This window comes from Salvia hispanica, chromosome 1, assembly GCF_029641045.1.
Source record: "Salvia hispanica isolate PSC_SH4W2 chromosome 1, Shi_PSC_v1, whole genome shotgun sequence".
NCBI lineage: Eukaryota > Viridiplantae > Streptophyta > Magnoliopsida > Lamiales > Lamiaceae > Salvia > Salvia hispanica.
Window position 1 is genome coordinate 41,452,629 of NC_142692.1, and position 18,545 is coordinate 41,471,173.

An 18,545-nucleotide genomic window follows, 5' to 3' on the forward strand; every position below is an offset into this window, starting at 1 on the left:
TATTACTCAAGAATGTAGACTTCTTGAGTGTGACGGAAAGAGTAACATAAAACATGTGGTCTGCCGTTAAATAGCTCATTTTGTTTTTATACGATATCTCTTAATACATGTCGCATTTTGGTATTCAAAAAATTATTCAACTCATATTTTTATAGTATATAATAAGGAGCAGCCTAGTCTTCACTTAATACTGCAATTATTTCTTTTAATTTTTCTCTTACTTTATAAATATTGTCCATTATCAAGACTATTGATTATGAACTGATGAACATCATTGATATTCATATTTTCCTAATGAATTCTTTCACATTTTTCAAATCGGTGCCAATCTCCAGTGTGACAATTAATGCAGACTAAATGAGTGGTTCTCTACTATAGAAGTTACTCCCTCCGTCCCAAATAATTCGTCTCAGTTTTCTATTTCGGTCCGTCCCACATAATTTGTCTCATTTCACTTTTACCATTTTTGGTAGTGGACCCCATATTCCACTAACTCATTCCTATTCACATTTTATTATAAAACTAATATATAAAGGTAGGACCCACATTCCACTAACTTTTTCAACCCACTTTTCATTACAATTCTTAAAACCCGTGCCCGGTTAAAGTGACCCCAATTATCCGGGACGGAAGGAGTACTTCTTAGAATATAAGAAATTAAAAGATTTCGTATGTGTAAGTTGGTCAAACAGCTGAGAAATTAATAATGTCTGAGGCCAAGGCCAAGGCCAAGGGTCGGTATATTGGAATTTGAAAGAGTAAAGAGAAATACCTCAGCTTCCAACTCGTCAAAGGTGTTAAAGAAGATCCAATCCACTCTCTCAAGATTAGAGAACTGATCAGTAAGATGCTTGACAAGATAATGGAGGTTAAAATTCGGCCCCAAATTAGGAAAGGATGGCAGATCTCTCTTCTCAAGCGGAGGCAGAGCCGGCAACGACACCACCGCCACGTCATCCTCATATGGAAAACGCAGCAGCAACCCTTGTCCCAAATGGTGGACCACGGTCCACGGCGGAGACGCTGCAGCTATGAGTGAAAAAACACGCCCCGACCATACCCCGGTCCTTGGCGATATCCAGCACCCACGGCATTACCAAGTCGTAGATAATAGCCCTCGCGCCTCTCATGTGGCCGTCTATATAATCCGCCAGATTTGTGGAGAATTTGCACCTGTGTGCGAGAACAGGAAAAAATATCGATAAATTTTATTTAAAAAATATATCCACTCCGTCCATGATTTCAAATCTCATTTAATTTCATTTTAGGTAACGGACCACACGGTTTACTAAATCATTAAATGAGACCAAAATTTCGTTAACTTTTTCTACCAATTTTTCTTCATATTTCTTAAAGCGGGACTTTTTCACAACAATTAACATAAAATTTGGATAATTTTGAAGACCGTATAAAAACAAGATTGGTAGGGGCTTAAAGCCCCTTAACCTTATCTTTTGTGTACCTGAGGCGGTTGAAGTATGCCTCGGTGGTCTCGGTCCCCTCCACGTGCTCGGAGCCATCGGACACGGTGTGTAGGGTTAGGGAGGCGCAGTCGAAGAAGGTTGCTGATTTGGCGATGGAAGTGGTGGTGACGAAGGCAACGAGAAGGCCTTTGGAGGCTAAAGACTTGGCGAATGCAAGAGTCGGGTTGATGTGGCCTTGTGCGGGGTATGGGATCACTACTACTTGAGCCTTCCTACCTGCATCTACTCCTCTGTCCATCCTTCATTTATGACTAGAATTGGAATTTGGAAGATAAGTTTGCAGTTGGAATGAAGATATAAAGGTGGGTTAAATAGGGAAATGCGTATTAATGATGTCAATAATTGAGTTGAGGTCACTTTTTGTACTTGTTTCTTTCCTTGTCACAAGAGATCTAGATTTAATGCAAAAACAATTGTAGTTTTTTTCCCGTAAAAACTTTTCACCCATCCAACCCCAACACCCCACCATCCTCCGAGAACTTGGCATTCGTCGTCTGGTCAACATGTGGCCCAAGTTTCCAAATTCGAGTTCCAACCACAGTGGTTCATTAAACACACAATTGCAGTGACGGATCCAGGATTCGGAAATGGAGGGGGCGGCATATATATTAGTACTAGCTTGGTTTTGGGTAGACATGATTATTTTTTTGGTCTTCTATGCAACATCAGCAAATGGAAGGGACGGATATGGAAATTTTACGCACTTATGGCTTATTGACTTCAGGCGACCTAACCACGCACGAGGTGTGGTACGCAGTTGCTCATAATTAGGTTATATTATACTTCCGCCGTTCCATAATAGTAGAGACATTTTTTTAGGCACGTGATTTTAAAAAAATTAATTAAGTGAGTTAAATAGATGAAGAGTAAAATAGAAAATGAAAAAGAAGAAAGATTGAGAGTGAATGACTTCACGCAGGGAGCAGATCAAATAGGAGAATTCATTTTCCAATCTAGTAAGAATGTTGGGCCCACAGTCTTATAAATATATATAACGTACGTGGTGTGAATAATTGAATGGCCTACCATATTTGCTTTTCGTAGTATAGGGATAATGTATCTATGGCCAAGAATAAGGTGACAAATGACAATTCAATCCCATACTACAAAAAATTTCCATTATTGGTTTAGTCAAGCTTAATAAAGTATGGCATGTCCTGATTTTGGATGTCAAAATGGTTGTCTTTTCTAATTATAAAATGTAATTACATCCAGAAATGGAAAATGTATTTCGGGACATTGTTTTTTATCAATAGCTTTAATGTGGTGTATGGCAACGTAGGGATGGTCGGAGAAGGTTGCGATCATGGTGATGACGACATTGGTCTTGTTCATCTTATCTTTTTTTTTTTTTTTTTTGGGTTCCTTGTAATTTGGCAATTCATGTGTATCTATTTAATTACATACATGTGCTTATTTTGCTTGAAATTGTCACCCTTAATGTTCAGATAAATACTTCTACTGAATTTGGATCTTATAGTATTTTGTTGACATACTGAAAGTGAAGCAATTCGTAGGACTACTACGAGGGAACATCAAAAAAAGAACAATAAATTAGAGCGACTCGCATCCACAAGCTTGACGTCCTCATAAAATCCCACTCGCATTTTACTACTCATAAAATTGATATATATAAAAATGGAGATGTGATCAAATGCAAACTCTATATGTTGGATAAACTTCAAACTATGATCTGAACTTTTAGAAAATATCAACCAATGACAAAATAATAGCAATAGAAAATACCAACACAGTGCCTGTGTTGACATTGTGTAGACATCAAAATCTTAAATTTTACTATTGATATTGTGTTGACGTTGTGTTGAAAAGTTTAGAATTTGTACAATATATATAATGCATTTTATCACTACCCTATAAAAATGCATCTCACATTCATATTTTTCTAAAACCCATACCATCCTTAAATGAATCTTCTAATAGCGAATGAATATAATAAGATTTTGTAAGCTTATGATTTATTTACAAAATAAAAATAATATAAGTAAATCAGATTTACTCCTACTATTTAGTGCAGCAACAATGGCAACTCCTGTTCTAGTCCTCCCCTTCCCGGCGCAGGGCCACATCAACCCGGCCCTCGCCCTCGCCACCCGCCTCGCCTCCATGAGCCTCTCCGTCACCGTTCTCATCACCTCTGACTTGATTAGTAAAGCAAACGTCTCATCCTCCTCCGTCTCCATCGCCTGCATCTCAGACGGAAAGGAGTTCGTAGAGGGCGAAGAGTCCTTCAAGCGCATCACGTCCGTGCTCTCGGCCAACCTGGCCGAATCATCGACCAAAGCTCAGCCAAGCTCCTCATCTACGACTCCACGATGCCGTGGGCCATGGACGTGGCCCGGCCCCGGGGCTTGCTCTGCGTGCCGTTTTTCACAATGTCGGCGGCCGTGTCTGCGATTTACTACCATTTGAAAAATGGGGGTTTGAAGTATCCTTATGAGGAATGCGAGGAGGTGAGGCTGCCTTCGCTGCCTTGCCTCGGGGGAAAGGATTTGCCTTCTCTCTCTAAGTTTATGAATGAGAAGCGGACGGTTTTGAATTTGCTTTGTGATCAGTTCTTGAATCTCGAGAAGGTGGATTGGATCTTCATCAACTCATTCGACATGCTCGAACGAGAGGTGCGTGTTTCGTTTAATGATATGCAATGAAAATAATGGATGAAAATTTGTTCTAGATTCACAACAAATAAGGTTAATTGCTGAAAAAACCTTGAAATTTGGTCAATCGCAATTTTAAAAATCAACTGAAAAACTCTAAAGTTTGTGTCTCACGGCAAAAAAATCCATTTGCATAGTGTAAAATATTGTTGATGGCATCACTTTAACTCATCGACGTTGTTGTCCACATAAAATTTGAATTTAAGGATGCTTGTTTTTTTGCATCTTAAATTTTGGATATTATAAAAATTTATAACGCACATGATTGCGTCTTTCATTTTGCGTCCTTAAAAGATAAATTTATTGTATTGTTTTTTGGCTGCCCTTTCGTCGTGTGATGATTAAGAGTAAATGTAAATTTCAATTTTTTTCCAGATTATTTTTAGTGTTGCGCAATAGACCATAACTAATTTTATCGAACCTGAAGTTTTTAGCCATTTGCCCTAGTAATTAAATATACTATGTATGTGTTATCTTAGCGAAGTACATGTTTCGTTATTCATATTGAGCGTATCTTCGAATATTGCATGTGAATCCACTAATGTTTGCCGTCGACGATTCTAACAGTAATATATATTTTGCCCCTCCGTTTCCAAATCCTGGATTTGCGACTGCAATTACGTGTTTCATGAACCACCCTGGTTGGAACTCGACTCTAGAGACTTGGGCCACATGTTGACTAGACAACTAAATGCCAAGTTCTTGGAATATGGTGGGGAGTTGGAGTTGGAGTGGTGAAAGGGTTTATGGAACAAAACTACAATTGTTTTTGCATAAATTAGTTTTCATCTGGATCTCTTGTGACAAAGAAAGAAACAAGTCCAAAAAGTTACCCTCAACTCAATTATTGACACAATAATGCATGTCGGTGTCCCAATTTACAACGATAGTGCATCGTTCCTATCCCAACACTCACAACTAAATAAAATAAATTAGTAAATTTTGTTGCTGAGTGAAGTAAAAATAATGTAGTTGGACTACGAGATATAGGTAATTTACTTTGCGGATCTCTCATGAATCTTGTCAGTTGAAATTAGTGGTTGGAGAAAAACAATAAATGAATCCACGTCCTTCATCGAAATAGCATAGACTAGTCACAAGACTTTCTAAACCAACTCCTTCCGCTCCGCCCAATTTAACGCCTTTATATTCATTCAAAAGAATTAGACCTTTGACACCTTTGACAACTTGGAAACTGAGGTAGTATTTCTATTTACTCCCAATGGCCAATACACAATTCAGCCAGTGAGTGTTAAAAATCTTTGATTGTACATACGTATTATTTTGACAAACGAAATCTTTTAATTTCTTAGTATATTCTAAAAAGTAACTTTTATAAAGTTATATGATTTTACTCTAATTTATATACATACTTCGTTTATTTGTAGTCTTGATAACGGGCAATGTTTATAAAGTTAGAGAAAAATTGAAAGGGAATAATTGCAATATTAGTAGGGAAGAATAGACTACACCTTATTAATTATAGTACTACTATAAAAAGTACTACTCCCTACTCTGTAATACTATCTTTGTCCATTAAAATTTGTCTCATTTTTCTATTTCTGTCCGTTCTCAAAATTTGTCTCATTTCACTTTTACCATTTTGATAGTGGACCCTATATTCCACTAACTCATTCCTACTCACATTTTATTATAAAACTAATACTCCCTCTGTCCCATTAGAAATGCAACGTTTTCCTTTTTGGATTGTCCCACTAAAAATGAAACGTTTCCTAAAATGGAAACATCACTCTCTCTACTTTTCCCTCTCTCTTACTTTACTCTCTCTTCATTAGCTCACAAAACAACACTGCATAAAATCTCGTGCCGGAAACCAAATGTTTCATATTTATTGGGACGGAGGGAGTATATAAAAGTAGGATCCACAATCCACTATTTTTTTTAACTCACTTTCCATTACATTTCTTAAAACTCGTGCCGGGTCAAAGTGGGACAAATTTTGGTGGACGGAGGTAATATTAATTTCATAGTAGTAATTAAATAACTCCCCCGTCCCAGTTTATGAGTAAGACTTAGTTATGACACAGGTTTTAAAAATTGGTGGAGTGTGTACATAAATGAAGTGAGGTAGTGGTTGTTGGAGTGTAATAATTGAAGTGAAGTAGTGGAAAGTGAGATCCTTTTGACCTTTTGTATGTTTAGAATTTTATTTTGTTTTATTTTTATGAAAGTATTGGCATTTGAGTGTAAATTTGATGAATAATGAGATTAAATTTTATGTCTAAATATGGTAAATTCCAAATGTGACACTAAAACTGAGACAGACTTAAATGACAAAATATGACTCTTAAATTGGGATGAAGGGAGTTTGAGTTAATGAATTTTTGAATACCAAAATGTGATTTTTTTTTAAGCTTAATACTATCATTATCTAGTCCATATATCTTTCTAGGCCTGCTTAACCGGTTCTCTGGTTCTCGGGTACCCGAAATCGGAACCGGAACCGATCGGGTAATTGAAGAACCGGAACCGAAGAATCCGGTTCCGGTTCTACCCGGAACCGACCGGTTCCTACCCGAAACCGAATAATATATATTAAATTTAATTTTTTTTTTACTAAAATTGAAGTATAGTAATTAACGGTAGTTCATTTATTATTATCAAGGTTGGTTTTGATTCTTTAGTATTACTGAATGTATTCCTTTGCTACTTTGATATTGCTTAAAATAAATGCTACTCTTGGTTTGACAATATAATTTTCCAATTTATGTGTTTGGATCATTATTTACCATTATACTTTGAGTTCTTTAAACAAAAATAATTTTAACAGATCATGAAAGCTCTTAGAGGAGTCAAGGTGGAGATTACCAATTGAGGAAACATGCGAAAGAATATAACGTAATTCTGGTTTGACATCACAGACAACTCGTGGGCTAACGTGAGAATCATATTTCTTGATACTAAGTGGAGATAATGTAATTGTTGTTTTATATAAGTTAAACCTAGTTTGGTGTCAGATTAAAATTAGCTAAATAATAAACAACTTTTCGTTAATTAGTATACTTAAATTAAAATTAAAACTACAAATCGGTTCCGGTTCGAAACCGGTACCGGCCGGTTCTTACCCGGTCGGTTCCAAACCGGAACCGGACGGTTCCGGATCCGGTTCCGGTTCCGAGATTCATGAGATTTTGCAACCGGGTACCCGGTCAACCGGACCGGGTAGAACCAGAACCGGCCGAATAAGCAAGCCTATATCTTTCAACACGTCAGATACTCGAGTGGATGAGAAGCCGATGGCCGATCGTGACCATCGGACCGACATTCCTACTAGACAGCCAAGACAAGAAGCAAAGCATCAGCATGTTCGAGCCGAAGGGCGATGCCTACCAAGAATGGCTCGAGTCGAGAGACCCCAAGTCCGTGGTCTACGTCTCATTCGGAAGCATCGCCTCTCTTAAAAAAGAGCAAATGGCGGAACTCGGCCACGCCCTTCTAGCCACGGGCCACCACTTCCTATGGGTGGTCCGATCCACCGAACTCGACAAGCTCCCTCCCGACTTTGCCAATACCACGGCCGGGAAGGGTCTAATCGTCGAGTGGTGCCACCAGCCCGAGGTGCTGGCGCACAAAGCCGTGGTGTGCTTCGTGACGTGGGTGGAATTCGACCTCTCGAAGGGTTGAGCCACGGGGTGCCCCTCGTGGCCATGGCGCAGTGGGCCCATTGAATTATTCAAACCAAGTTTTACTATTATAAGACTGTGGGCCCAAACACTGCTACTAGATTAGAAACATGACAGATATATCTCTTGGAATGGAAACAACAAGAAGAGAATGTATCAAGGAGTGAATTCCCTATTTGATTTATTATCTCCGTTCCTAAAAAGTAAATTTTTATTTTTACTTTTTATTTCAAGTTAATCACAAAAATTAGTTTCTATCTGTTTATAGTAAGTTCTATCTCTATAATAAGGTTGATCTCATTTTTCACTAATAATAATATTTTAACTATTTTTTCTATTTTTCTTTTACTTTACAGATTTTACATGAAACTTCGTAAAATAACCTAATCATGAACAATAGCCAATCCTCGTGGGTGGTTAGGTCATATGAAAAGCCGTAAGTGCTGGCGTGTTTCATGAGCCATTCTGGTTGGGACTCGACTCTGGAGAAGACGAGCTACACGGGTGCCCATTTTAGCAATGCATGCCGCAGTATCAAGAGTTGGAGCTGGAGTTGTAGAAAAGTGTTGAGCCTAAAAAGGAGAGTGTTTTCGGTGTTTTTCAAAGAGACCAAAATTACAATTGTTTCTACTAAAAATAATTTCATCTTCTAGAGCACTACTTTTCTAGAAGAAAAAGTTGCTCTCAACTCAATTATTGATACCATAATGCATTAAGCCAATTCAACCCACCTTTATTTCTCCATTCCAAAGACTAAGACTGCTATGTTTCCAAATTCAAATTCTCTTCTCTCTCTCTCACTCTCTCACCCTTTCTTATAAATAATCTATATATGGAGTTCATCATAAACACATATACTACAAAGGATGGGTATAGAAGTAGGTGCTGGTAGAAAGGCTCAAGTAGTAGTGATCCCATTCCCGGCACAAGTTAATATCTGTAACAGCCCGCCCTCCTAGGGTGCGATAAATTCGGCGGCTGCTACCCAAAACTGACTCAAAAGAAGTAAACATAGGCTAGGGTTTCATTTAAAGAGTACTGACCAAAAGAATGGGAAGAAATATCAGAGTATTTAATGCAACAACTTAACCTAGAAGTTTAAAGGAAGATGGATATCATAAATGATGATCAAAACCTTAAGAGTACGACATAGTATCCAAGACAAAATCACAAGAGAAAGGCTAAGGCCACAACCGAAAGCAAGGTGCAAATATTCCCAAAAGAAATTCTAAAGAGTATCAAAATTCAGCGGAAAACGACCAAGAGAAAGAATAGCTATGTATGAAGACACAACTACGCTTGAAGTTCAACATATCCATATTAATTAATTAAACCGCTCAACACCCGCCACCGCTCGTCATCATTCAACCTGCACATAAGGAAAACACATGCAGAGCTGAGTATTTTGAAATACTCAGTGAGCTCGTTGCCAAAACATTTTATAAGTTATGCCACCCTTACCAAGTGAACTCGAGTTTTAAGCAGTTATAAAAGAAATATCACGAGTATCACAAAATATATTTTCATAGACTGGCCAGTCAAAATAATCCTCCGTTTTCTTATCAAAGTAACAATCATAACATTCCATGGTGCGACGAAAGTGTGGCCACACTTTTCGCCCACGAGACCGGCCGACTAGCAAGGACGGCTCTCGATCCCATCGTGTACACAGCCTGGTAGGGCTTGCGGCCCATACTCAGACCCGAATTCGTATAAGCATATCAAGTATCGCATTAAAAACAAACATAGGCATGGCATAACAGTTAAACCACCCTTATAACACCAAACAACATTTTGATAAAATAAAAGAGAGTTTTTAGAGTAAAGCCCACCTCGACTGCTTAGTTTTCAAGTAGTTTCGCTTTTCCGTTATCCGGCTTCGCAACCAATGTTTCACCTTTTTAATCACATAGGCACATATCACAAATTAGGTTCAATACTACTCTTACTCATGCATGTCTTATTACCTTTCCCTCTTCCCAACGATTTATCTTATCATTACTAATTAATCACGATCATGTTTATCACGCAAGATTATTTAGCCATCAAACACACACTACACAACACAACAACACACACACACGGCACACACACACATACATGTTCCCACATCCCTTTTTATCCCTCTTTCACTCAACCAAGATGCATGAGGGTTCAAGAAGACCGATTAATCGGTTAGAAGAAAGAAAAAAGGAAAGTAGAAGAAGAACAAGTATAACTCTTAAACAAGAATACCTTTTAGAGAAAAACGATCGGTAGAAAACAAGTATTAGCCTTGATTCTTCAAAGTTCTTGGATTAAACTTCAATTCTTCTCCAAAAGATAGCAAAATATTGGAGAGTAGAAGAAGAAAATTTGAGAGAGTGTATGGGATGGAGGGGCCGAAAATATGGGGCTAGGGTTGGGGTTTTGGTTCTTATTTATAGAGCTCAACAAGATCTTTAGGTAATTAGAATAGAATATTTGGTAAGATCTCACTCTCCACAATAATTAAAATAATATTGTGAAGTAGGGAAGAAGAATTAACAAAAATAGATCCTAGGGCAAATCCCATAGGTTTCGAAAATTAGGCTTCTAGGATAGCCAAGATTTTGTTTTGGTATATTTTTCGGAGTAGAATAAAATATCACAGAGTAAAAATAAAAATAAGAATTCTCCCAACTCGGAGTAGAAATAGGCGTCCCTATGCCTAATTAAATAAGGCATGGATTTTCAAATATTGCCTAGAATAAGGTAAGACAAGATCTCTTGAGGTATGGAAAGATTTGGTAGAATAATTAAATTCTAGGTATGGAAGGAAATCAAACAAGGGATTAACTAAAATAAAATAATTCCTTCCTTCCCACAATAGGTGATTTTCGAAAATCACCAAGAACAAAAGGGGCTCGATTTTTCCATCTTCAAAAGGAAAATAATTGGGTCTTGGATTTAATTGGATAAATATCCCAAGAATTAAATTAACTTCGGAAGAAATGGAATTTCTCTTCAAAGGGGGTCTAGGGTTCGAAAACTACAAGCATTAGGGTGACAAGTATTTATGGAAATTTTCTCTAATATTCTCACTCACCCTTAAACAAATAATTTTCCACATAAATCACACAATTTAATAAATCACATGCCACATCATAAAATCAATAAGTTTGACTTTTCAAACTTTCAACGCAAACCCTAGACTCAACTCGGCCATAGCATCACATGCAATAAATGCATTCACGACTCCACGTCATCACTAATAAATTCTAGGGCTCTAAAATTAGGGTTCTAAATTCCGAGATGTTACAATATCAATCCGGCTCTAGCGTTCGCTAAGTGCTTAGCGTCCAAAGGCCTTCTTGTCGCCGTTGTCACCACCACTTCCATCGCCAAATCCGCAAACTTCTCCGACTGCGCCTCTCTAACCCTACACACTGTGTCCGATGGCTCCGAGCATATGGAGGGGACCGAGACCGTCGAGGCATACCTCAAACGCTTCAGGTACACAAATTAAGGATGAGGTTAAACCCCCTAGCTATACCAATCTATTCTTTTACCTTTTTTCTACATAGTCTTCAAATATTAGGTAAAAAGTTTTTATTAATAATTCAAATCACTTAAACAGTACTTTCTTCGTTTATTATTTAAAATCTCACTTTGATTTTTGTGCGCTACCAAATTTTTATTTTAATTTTCAAATCTTCAAAAATTATCCGAATTTTATAGTATTGCTTATCGTGAAAAAGTCCTTTATCAATGATTCGAATCACTTAACAAATAGTACTTCCTACAACCATCCATTAAAATCTCACTTTGATTTGGTGTGATTTAAGAAATTTGAATGAAAATTGGTGGAGAAATAGTAGTGTTTCGGTCTATTTTCTACTCCCCCGTTCCACAATAATAGAGACATTTTATTTTGTGCATTTATTTTGAAAAAATAATTATAAAAACAATAGAGAAAATATTGTGATAAGACTCTTTTCTACATTATTTTTTCTCTTACTTTACTCTCATTCCACTTTAATTATTTAATATCATTTTTTTTAAAACGAGTACAGAAAATAAAATCCCTCTATGGAACGGAGGGAGTATATTATTAATTTTATAATGACATGCAAGTGTAATGATTAAGTGAACTGTGTGGTTTGTTTCCAAAATGAAAATAAACAATGAGATTTTAAATTATAGAAGTCTCGAAATTACAAAATGAGAGTGTATATATTTATAAATAAAATTTAGCAATCCTTTTTCTTGCGTTCACACGCAGGTGCAATTTCTCCCGGAATTTGGCGGATTTCATGGACGACCACATGAGCTGCGCGAGGGCTATTATCTACGACTCGATAATGCCATGGGTGCTGGATATCGCCAAGGACCGGGGCTTGGCCGGGGCGTGTTTTTTCACCATGAGCTGTGGCGTCTCCGCCGTGTTCCGTCATTTGGGACAAGGGTTGCTGCTTCGGTATCTGTATGAGGATGACGTGGCGGTGTCGCTGCCGGCTCTGCCCCAACTAGAGAAGAGAGATCTGCCTTCCTTTTGCCATGTGGTGGATCCTGAGCAATGCGCTGTGAAGCTTCTTACTGATCAGTTCTCTAATCTTGAGAGAGCCGATTGGGTCTTCTTCAACACCTTTGACAACTTGGAAACTCCGGTATTTTTCTTCCCTTATAATTTATCACTTTAACTTGACACGAATTTTAAGAAATGTAATATGACATCAGTTGAAAAAATTAGTAGTTGTATGTTGATCCTACTTTTATATACGGAGTATTAATTTTATGTTAAAATGCGAGTGAAAATGAGTTAGGAATGTGAGATCCACCATAAAAAAAAGTAAAAGTGAAAGATGATAAATTTTGAGGGACGGACGAAAATGAAAATAAATGACAAATTTTCAAGGACGGAGGGAGTACAAGAATATATAATCTAGATTCATAACATGTTGGAAAAATGCACCTGTAGCGTTATTTGATTCCATGATTTGATCGAATCTTACATATGAATCAACTAGTTTTAGTATACCCATGTATGTTAATTTGATACATGAACAATTTTCGGTTTATAATTCAGAGGAAGCTATGATATCTTTGATTTTGTCGAATAATTAAATAAATTAGTTCTTACACTCTAATAGAATTCTCTAAGAAATGGATTACTCCATTAGTCCGAAATATAAAGTTCCACTTTATTTCGACGTGGATTTTAAAAAACATGAATGAAAGTGGGCCAGAAAAGTTAGTTAAAAGTAAATACTTTGTACACCTTCCGTTGCATAATAGTAAAGTCATTTTTCCATTTTGGTACATTCCGTAATAATAGAGTTATTTCATTTTCAGTAAAAGTAAACATATTAATTAAAATCCAATATCTTAATCTTGTTCATTATATTTTCAATAAACAGATACTCGAGTGGATGAGAAGCCGAGGGGTGATCACGACAATCTGACCGACGTTCCTACTACTCGGTGAAGCCAAAAAGCACAACATCAGCATGTTCGAGCCGAAGGGCGACGCCTACCGAGAGTGGCTCGAGTCGAGAGACCTCAAGTCCGTCGTCTACGTCTCCTTCGGAAGCATCGCCTCTCTTAAAAAAGTGCAAATGGCGGAACTCGGCCACACCCTTCTAGCCACGGGCCGCCACTTCCTATGGGTTGTCCGATCCTCCGAACTCGACAAGCTCCCTTCCGACTTCGCCAACACCGCGGCCGGGAAGGGCCTAATTGTCGAGTGGTGCCACCAGCCCGAGGTGCTGGCGCACAAAGCCGTGGCGTGCTTCCTGACGCACTGTGGGTGGAATTCGACTCTCGAGGGGCTGAGCCACGGGGTGTCCCTCGTGGCGATGGCGCAGTGGGTGGATCAGTGCACGAATGCGAAGCTTGTGGAGGATGTGTGGGGGGCAGGGGCGCGGTGCGGCAAAGGAGATGGGATTGTTGGGAGAGAGGAGATTGCGATGTGTATTGAGAGAGTTGTTGGAGGGGATGTTCATATTAGGAGGAATGCTTTGAGGTGGAAGGAATTGGCGGCGGAGGCGGTGGGGAAGGGGGGGAGTTCCGACCTTCATGTTGTGGATTTTGTTTCTAAGATTGTGTTTGATGATGGCGGGGATTTTAGTCCCACCTCTGTTCTTGTTTGAACAAGTTCAAGTTAGTGGAATGCGTTAGTGGAACTTGAGGTCATTAACACTACTTATACGGACGGTCAACAATGGTGCCGTCCTAAGATTGCTACTGGACTATATTTAATAGACCACCAAAATCACATGACTCTATATCATTTAATCTATTAACAATACTTATACGGACGATCGACAATGGTGCAGTCCTATGATTGCTACTAAACTATAATAGGCCACCAAAACATTCCTAACTCTTGACTTGGTTCATCACATCACACCTCCATAAATCCAAAAGTAAGAAACAAAGAAAAGCAAAGAAATGGATGCAGAGGTGGTGATGATCCCATACCCAGCCCAAGGCCGCATCAACCCGGCTGCCGCCTTTGCCGAGTCCCTCGCCCTCCACGGCCTACGCGTCACCCTCACCACCACCATTTCCCTATCCGAAACCGCTACATTCCACCACTCATCCATCACCATCCACCCCCTCTCCGATGGCCACGAGCAAGTCACCCAGCCCGAGACCCTCGAGGCCTACCTAGCCCGTCTCAAGGCCAATCTGTCACGCAGCCTGGCCGCCTTCTTGGACGAGTGCGGCCAGGTTAAAGCCGTGATCTACGACTCTGCAATGCCGTGGGTGCTTGATATCGCGCACGAACGAGGCTTGCTCGGGGCTACATTTTTCACTCAGCCTTGCAGTGTTACCGCTGTTTATTACCATTTGGGACAAGGGTTGCTGAGGTTTCCACACAATCAAGACTCGACTGTGAACTTGCCGGCGCTGCCTCCTCTTCGACCGCATCATCTGCCTTTGTTTGCACATCTTGATGAACCGAGGATTACTTTGGATCTTGTTGCTCATCAGTTTGATAATCTTGAGAGAGCTGATTGGATCTTCTTCAACTCATTTTACAAGCTTGAATCTCAGGTACTACTCGCTTTTTTTTCAGCGACACAAAGCTTATCTAGTGTGCACGTTGAATCACGTAGTTTGGTCATATTTTGGCCAGTCTCATAAGATTTGAAAACGGAGTATTGAATTGTGAAGTTTTAGGTTTTTTTTACTATTTCATCCGACATCCGTGTGTGTATGAAACAACGTCGTTTGGTGATACTAAAAAAACGTTGAGGAAGAGAAAAAAAATTGCTTCTTTAAAAGTAACAACGTTGTTACGAGTACCACCAAATGATGTCATTTTGTACAAGAATGAGACAACAAAGAAAAGAATTGAAATTTCGTGATTTAGCTGTACCTCGTCCAAGAAAAGTCATGTTTTTCAGTTTTTATCTGTCCACAAAATTATTCCCCGTCTATTTACAAAAAATTTCTCAAAGTTTATTGCCTTCATGCGTTACTTATTTACAACTTTTATATGTGTGCCCACCACACATTAAAAGTGTAGGGTCCATTTTTAACTAATACTCCCCACGTCCCAGATAGTTTGTCTCATTTTTCTATTTTGGTCCGTCCCACTTAGTTTGTCTCATTTCACTACATATTTTAAAACCCGTGCCCAGAGGCGGAAGCAGAAATAATTATCGATAGGAGCTGAGATTTCTAAATTTTATTTTGATGTATATTTTTGAGTAATTTAGATAATTTGTAAGGACTTTTACACTATAACTTACACTAAACTTGACTAAATTTTAAAAAAAAAAGTTTAAAAATTATTTCATTGAGGGCTTAAGCCCCTCCATCTTTGACTTTGGGTCCGCCCATGCCCGTGCCTGGTCAAAGTGAGACAAACTATTTGGGACGGAGGGAGTAGTATTGTTTGAATATTTTTTTCTCTTTATTTTGTAATTTATTAGTCGCGCATTAAACTCATGTCACATAATATTTAAGACTATTTTTTTATGGACGTACGAAGTATTTTGTTTTCAAATTTATATATTAATTAGAATTGGATCAAATTTTCTAATTACATGACATTTTACCCCGTGAAAATATTAGTGTATATTTCATGCTCTAAATTTGATGTGTCATTGAAGGTATTAGATTGGATGGCAAGGATATGGCCAGTCAAGACTGTTGGACCAACTTACTTGCTACTCCAAAAAAGCAAGAGATCAGTTTCGAACCACATCATCAACCTGTTTGAGTCAAAACAAGATGAAGCGTGCCAAAAATGGCTCGACGCCAAGGGGAGCGGCTCGGTCGTATACGTCTCTTTCGGAAGCTTAGCGTCTTTCCAAAAGGAGCAAATGGAGGAGCTCGCCCACGGCCTAGCAATGAGCAACTGCCCATTTTTGTGGGTGGTGAGAGCTTCTGAGATGGATAAGATAAAGAATCTTGATTTAGAGAAAGGCCTTGTTGTTGAGTGGTGTCATCAGCCACATGTACTGGCCCATAGCGCTGTGGCGTGCTTCCTGAGCCACTGTGGATGGAACTCGACTCTCGAGGCACTGAGCCACGGCGTGCCTCTTGTGGCCATGGCGCGGGAATTTGATCAGCCGACAAATGCTATGTATCGAGGACGTATGGGGGTTCGGGATCGGAGTTAGAGCAGGCGAGGATGGAATCGTTTCGAGAGAGGAGATCGCGATGCGGGTTAAACAAGTTGTTGAAGGAGATGAAGGGATTGAGCTCAAGAAAAATGCTTCTAAGTGGAAGAGTTTGGCTCATGAGGCTACGGAACAAGGTGGGACTTCTGCTACTAATATTGATGAATTTGTTTCCGCACTACGAAAATAGAATAATTGAGAGATGATACTCACTCCGTCCCTATATACTTGTTGTATTTTCCATTTTCATCACACTTCCTTCGTCCCTGATTAATTGTCACTCTTTGACGGGGCTAAGAAAAATTGATTGAAAAAGTTAGTAGAATGTGGAAACCACTTTTTTATATAGATTTTATAATAAAATGTGAGTGAATTGAGTTAATGGAATGTGAGACCTACTTACCATTTATGGTAAAAATGAAGTGTGACAATTATTGAGGACGGACCGAAATGGAATGTGGAAACCACTTTTTTACATAGGTTTTGTGAATGAAGCGAATATATTTCTAAAGAATTTAGTCAACAATTGTAAATAACATTTTCAAGAAAATATTTATTATTAATCTCAAGTCCATTCAAACAAATAAGTATGAATTACACATATATTTCCTTCAATTAATAAGTATGAAAGGTTTGAATTGAAAATAAATATTGGTTTGCCAGGCAACTTTAAAACATTAATAAGTATGACAGGTTTGAATCTGAAAATTTGTTCAGATTCATGACAAATAGGTCTAATATTGCCTTAAAAACATTAAAGTTTGGTCAAATTTTGGTTTGCCGGACAACTTTAAAAAATAACCGGGAAAACATCATATTTGTATCTCACGGCGAAACAATATGTTTGTCTAATAATATATTGTTGACGACATCATTTACTTCATTGGTATAAGAATTTTTGGATGCCTATATATTACACAAACTTGATGTGATGATGGATAACAAATTAAATTTTATAATTTTTCCAGGGGATTTTTAGCGTCGCACAATAGACTAAAATTTGCCTCAAGAATATTGTGAATGTGTTATCTTTTTGAACTCACATGTTTCATTATCATATCCAATATTTAATCGAATATTGCATGCATGTGAACGTTGCCAATTAATGCAGGCAAATTTTCAGTATACAATTCAATAAGAAAAAGCTAGGAAATCTTTGCATACACATATGACTAAACAATGATCTAACGTTCTCAACGTTCTGAACTCATCACTCTTTTTTTCCTACAATAGATTAAAACTTTATTCGCCCATAATCAATCATTCAATTTTTTCTTTCTGTTTTGATTTATCCACAAAAATTAGTCTCATATCGTCCACTACCAATACTATTAGTACTAGACGAAGGAAACATATATTAACTGATCATAAAACATCTTACCAACTAAGCTGTTCATAAGTTAGTCCTAATTCTTAAACCATTTTAATTCTTTTTATATGTCAAAACCAGATATTAGAGTGGATGACCAGAAAATGGCCAATGAAGACCATCGGCCCAACCATCCTCCTAAACCACAAAGACGACACCAACAACAAGCACACCACCATCAACATGCATGTTCGAACCGAAACACGACGCCTGCATCACCTAATGGCTCGACTCTCAAAACCCGCCTCCGTCGTCTACGTTTCCTTCGGCAGCGTCGCCTCCCTCGAAAAGCCGCAGATGGAGGAGCTCGCGCACGGCCTTGCCGCCACCAACCGCCCCTTCCTGTGGGTGGTCAGGGCGTCCGAGGCCGACAAGCTCCCCCGGGACTTCGACCCGGGGGAGAGGGGCCTCATGGTGGCGTGGTGAGACCAGCCCGGGGTTGGGTTGAGAAGGAAGGCTTGTGAGTTGAAGAGATTGGCTAAGGAGGCAGTGGGATGTGGTGGGACTTCTACTTGTAATATTCAGCATTTTGTTGAGGAACTTCTGCGTAGGTAGTCTGTCTATAAATGTCACATTTTTTATTAGCTTAGATTCGGAGAAATTGTTTGACCCTGTAAGAAAAAGTGATGGAATTATAAAATTAAATGATAGTTAGACTATATATTCTACTAACTCATCCCACTCATATTTTATTATAAAATTGATATATAGTATATAAAAATTAATCTCACATTTAAAATCCAAGCCAAACTCAAATGGATTTTCTAATGGCAGAC

The 18,545-nt window shown here is 38.5% G+C and overlaps 1 protein-coding gene and 3 pseudogenes across 3 annotated transcripts; 3 read left to right on the forward strand and 1 right to left on the reverse strand.

The window, feature by feature from the left end:
* Positions 1-650: 650 nt before the first annotated feature.
* Positions 651-1,809, reverse strand: LOC148933828 (mogroside I-E synthase-like). Its single transcript, XM_089063187.1, has 2 exons — positions 1,463-1,809; positions 651-1,173 (listed from the first exon to the last, which is right to left on the reverse strand). The coding sequence occupies exons 1-2, from the start codon at positions 1,720-1,722 to the stop codon at positions 960-962; spliced, it is 474 nt and encodes a 157-aa protein (XP_088919313.1). The 5' UTR covers positions 1,723-1,809; the 3' UTR covers positions 651-959.
* A 1,619-nt stretch (positions 1,810-3,428) lies between these two features.
* Positions 3,429-7,848, forward strand: LOC125220657 (UDP glycosyltransferase 9 pseudogene; annotated as a pseudogene).
* Positions 7,849-8,192: 344 nt separating this feature from the next.
* LOC125223655 (UDP glycosyltransferase 9-like) lies at positions 8,193-13,965 on the forward strand (annotated as a pseudogene). The gene is made up of 4 exons (XR_016132904.1): positions 8,193-8,239; positions 11,077-11,277; positions 12,047-12,431; positions 13,182-13,965. The product of XR_016132904.1 is annotated as a UDP glycosyltransferase 9-like (transcript).
* Positions 13,966-14,179: 214 nt separating this feature from the next.
* LOC125185397 (UDP glycosyltransferase 9-like) lies at positions 14,180-16,751 on the forward strand (annotated as a pseudogene). The gene is made up of 2 exons (XR_016134438.1): positions 14,180-14,823; positions 15,888-16,751. The product of XR_016134438.1 is annotated as a UDP glycosyltransferase 9-like (transcript).
* The last annotated feature ends 1,794 nt before the right edge of the window (positions 16,752-18,545 follow it).

Coding starts and splice junctions, on each gene's coding strand:
- LOC148933828 (XM_089063187.1), bottom strand. CDS start 1,722: ATGGACAGAGGAGTAGATGCAGGTAGGAAGGCTCAAGTAGTAGTGATC. Junction 1,174..1,462: donor GCATACTTCAACCGCCTCAG/GTACACAAAAGA, acceptor TCTCGCACACAG/GTGCAAATTCTCCACAAATC.